The 2960-nt window shown below is 40.4% G+C and overlaps 1 protein-coding gene across 1 annotated transcript; it reads left to right on the top strand.

Moving 5' to 3' along the window:
• Positions 1-382: 382 nt before the first annotated feature.
• On the top strand, positions 383-1779 carry LOC141703175 (uncharacterized). The gene is made up of 3 exons (XM_074506772.1): positions 383-679; positions 769-1018; positions 1079-1779. Exons 1-3 carry the CDS (start codon positions 383-385, stop codon positions 1777-1779), a joined length of 1248 nt encoding a protein of 415 aa, XP_074362873.1.
• Positions 1780-2960: the final 1181 nt, after the last annotated feature.

Genomic DNA, 2960 nt, shown 5'->3' with positions numbered 1-2960 from the left:
GAATGTTTCGGTTTGTTTGAATAACATTCACGTAGTCAGAGTTATTGTAGGAGTCTTTGTTAGCCCAGGTTCTAGGAGTTCAGTTGTTTTTCCTCTTTATATCTTTTGTATTGCAGTGGAAATAATGTGACTGTTGGTTGTGAAATACATTCTGTTCTTTCTTGAGTTTGTTAAATATAAACACTTATATCTGTACTTGAATCTTGTTTACAAACAAGATTTGGTATAAGAGCAGGTGTGGAAGGAGCATTCATGTTAGCTTATGCCAAAGTCTACAACAACGATGGATATAAGCAAGTAGAAAGGAGGTTCGTTAGGATTGAGTTATCCTATGTTGGGGAAAAGAAACTATATTGCATGGTCCATAAAATTGAAAGTATTTATGCAAGCCCATAGAGTTTGGGAAGCGGTGGAGCCTAGTGATCCCAAGGCAGCAATAGAGGGAAAAACAGATAAAGTTGCACTAGCAATGATGTATCAGGCAATTCCTGAAGATATGTTATTGGCCATTACGGACAAGAAAATTGCGAAAGATGCCTGGGAGGCGATCAAGATAATGAGCCAGGGGGCTGAAAAGGTGAAGAAGGCCAGGGCGCAAACTCTGAAAGCCAATTTTGAAGCTCTAAATATGAAGGATACAGACATGCTAGATGAGTTCTACATGAAGCTGAATGGTATCGTATCCAATATAAGGGCTCTGGGTGAAACAGTGGAGGAATCGTATGTTGTGAAGAAAATATTGCGAGCAGTCCCACTATGTTTTTACAGATTGTGTCCACTCTGGAGCAATTTGGTAATTTGGACACTATGTCAGTTGAGGAAGTGATAGGCCCGCTCAAGGCGCACGAAGAGAGGTTGAAGGCCACGAGTGAAATCAGTAGTGAGCAGCAGACGCTGACTCAAGAAGAATGGATTAAACGAGAAAGGGATGATAGCAAATTGCTTTTAACACGTGAAGAATGGCTTAAGAAATTAAATCGGGGAGGCACAACTGTAAATACAGGGATGAAAAATCAAGGTGTGCAAGATAAGAGCTGATTCAAATGTTTTAATTGTTTTGGGTATGGACACTTTGCAGCTGAGTGTCGCAAACCAAGGAGAATAAAGGAACAAAAACAAGAGATTAACCTGACTCAAATGGATGATGAACCAGCGTTACTCTTGGCTGAGAATGAGAAAGCTGCTGCAAACAATGTGGAAATTGATGAACGAGGGGTGCAACCAAAATTGCTGAAAATGAATGATGATGAAATATGGGAATCCAAGGTGTGGTACTTGGATAATGGCGCAAGTAATCACATGTCAGGACAGAGATCAAAATTCAGTAACTTGGATGAAACAATCGTGGGCAAGGTGAAGTTTGGGGATGGCTCAACAGTGGAAATTAAAGGGAAAGGCTTTGTAAGTCTTAATTGCAAAAATGGAGAAGAAAGAATACTGCGTGAGGTATATTTTATTCCAAACTTACGTAGCAATATCATTAGTTTGGGACAATTGTCCGAGTTGGGTAATAAGGTCATAATTCATGGAGAGTATTTAAAGGTGTATGATAAGAACCAGAGATTACCTATGAATGTCAAAAGGTCATCTAATAGGCTGTATCGAATTATCATTGAGTCTGGGAATTCCGTGTGCTTGTTGTCAAAGCTAGAGGATCCTTCGTGGTTGTGGCATGCTCGTTTAGGGCACGTCAATTTTCCTGCAATAGTGATGATGCACAAGCAAAGCATGGTGACTGGTATGCCAAGGGTGCAACAGCCAAATGAGGTATGTAGATGATGTTTGATGTCGAAACAAACCAGAAGGCCATTTCCTTCGAAATCTATTTTTAGTGCAACAAAGTTCCTGGAGCTAGTACACAGTGATATTTGTGGTCCCATTTCGCCAAGCACTCCTGCAGGTAATCGATACTTTATGTTATTGGTTGATGATTTCACTAGGTTCATGTGGATGTTGATGTTAAAAAATAAAAATGAAAGGTTCATTATATTCAAAAGGTTTCAAGCAAAGGTTGAAAATGGGACAAGCCACAGAATTGGTGTGCTCAGAATGGATCATGGTGGAGAGTTCATGTCTAATGACTTCAAGGTGTACTGTGAAGACAAGGGAATAGAGAGGCACTTTACAGCACCGTACACGCCTCAACAAAATGGAGTGGTTAAACGTAGGAATCGTACAGTGGTTTAAATGGCAAGAAGCTACTTGAAGCATGCTAATCTTCCATCTATGCTGTGGGCAGAGGCTGATAGGCATTCGGTTTACATATTGAATCGAATCCCTACCAGGGCATTGACTGGAAAAACCCCATATGAAGCACTGAAGGGAAAGAAGCCAAATCTCAGCTATGTTCGAGTTTTTGGCTGCATCGTGCATATGAAAGTTCCTGGCATTAACCCAAAGAAACTAGATGATAGAAGTATGGAGGTTGTGAATCTTGGGAAAGAGCTTGGCACCAAGGCCTATAGGCTGTACGATCCAGTGAACAGGCGTATATTTGTTAGTCGGGATGTAAAATTTGAAGAAGGAAAATACTGGAGATGGGAGGATCAATCACAGGACTACGAAAATCAACAAGGGTACTTTGAAGTTCCAGATTTGTATTGATATGAGGAGAATGAAGCTACTGATCACGGGGGAGACATGTCAGCTTTTGATGATCAAGATCAAATGGAGATGCCATCACAGAAGCAGAGACATGGTGTGAATAGAGAGCAGTATCATGACAGTCACACACCAAAGAAATTCAGAAGCTTGACAGACTTATATGAGAACACAAAAGAGGTCGAGGAAGAAGATGAACTGCTCCTTATGGGGATAGATTAGCCAAGTTCGTAAAATCACGCAAAGAGAAGTAAGGATTGGAGACAAGCAATGCAAAATGAAATTGATTCTATAGAGAAAAATAATACATGGGAGTTAACTAGTTTGTCACCGGGTCACAAGGTCATTGATTTGAAAAG

The sequence above is a fragment of the Apium graveolens genome, unplaced genomic scaffold, assembly GCF_009905375.1.
Source record: "Apium graveolens cultivar Ventura unplaced genomic scaffold, ASM990537v1 ctg6309, whole genome shotgun sequence".
Lineage (NCBI taxonomy): Eukaryota > Viridiplantae > Streptophyta > Magnoliopsida > Apiales > Apiaceae > Apium > Apium graveolens.
Note: the sequence above shows the minus strand (reverse complement) of the source record. Positions and strands in the feature narration are given on the sequence as shown.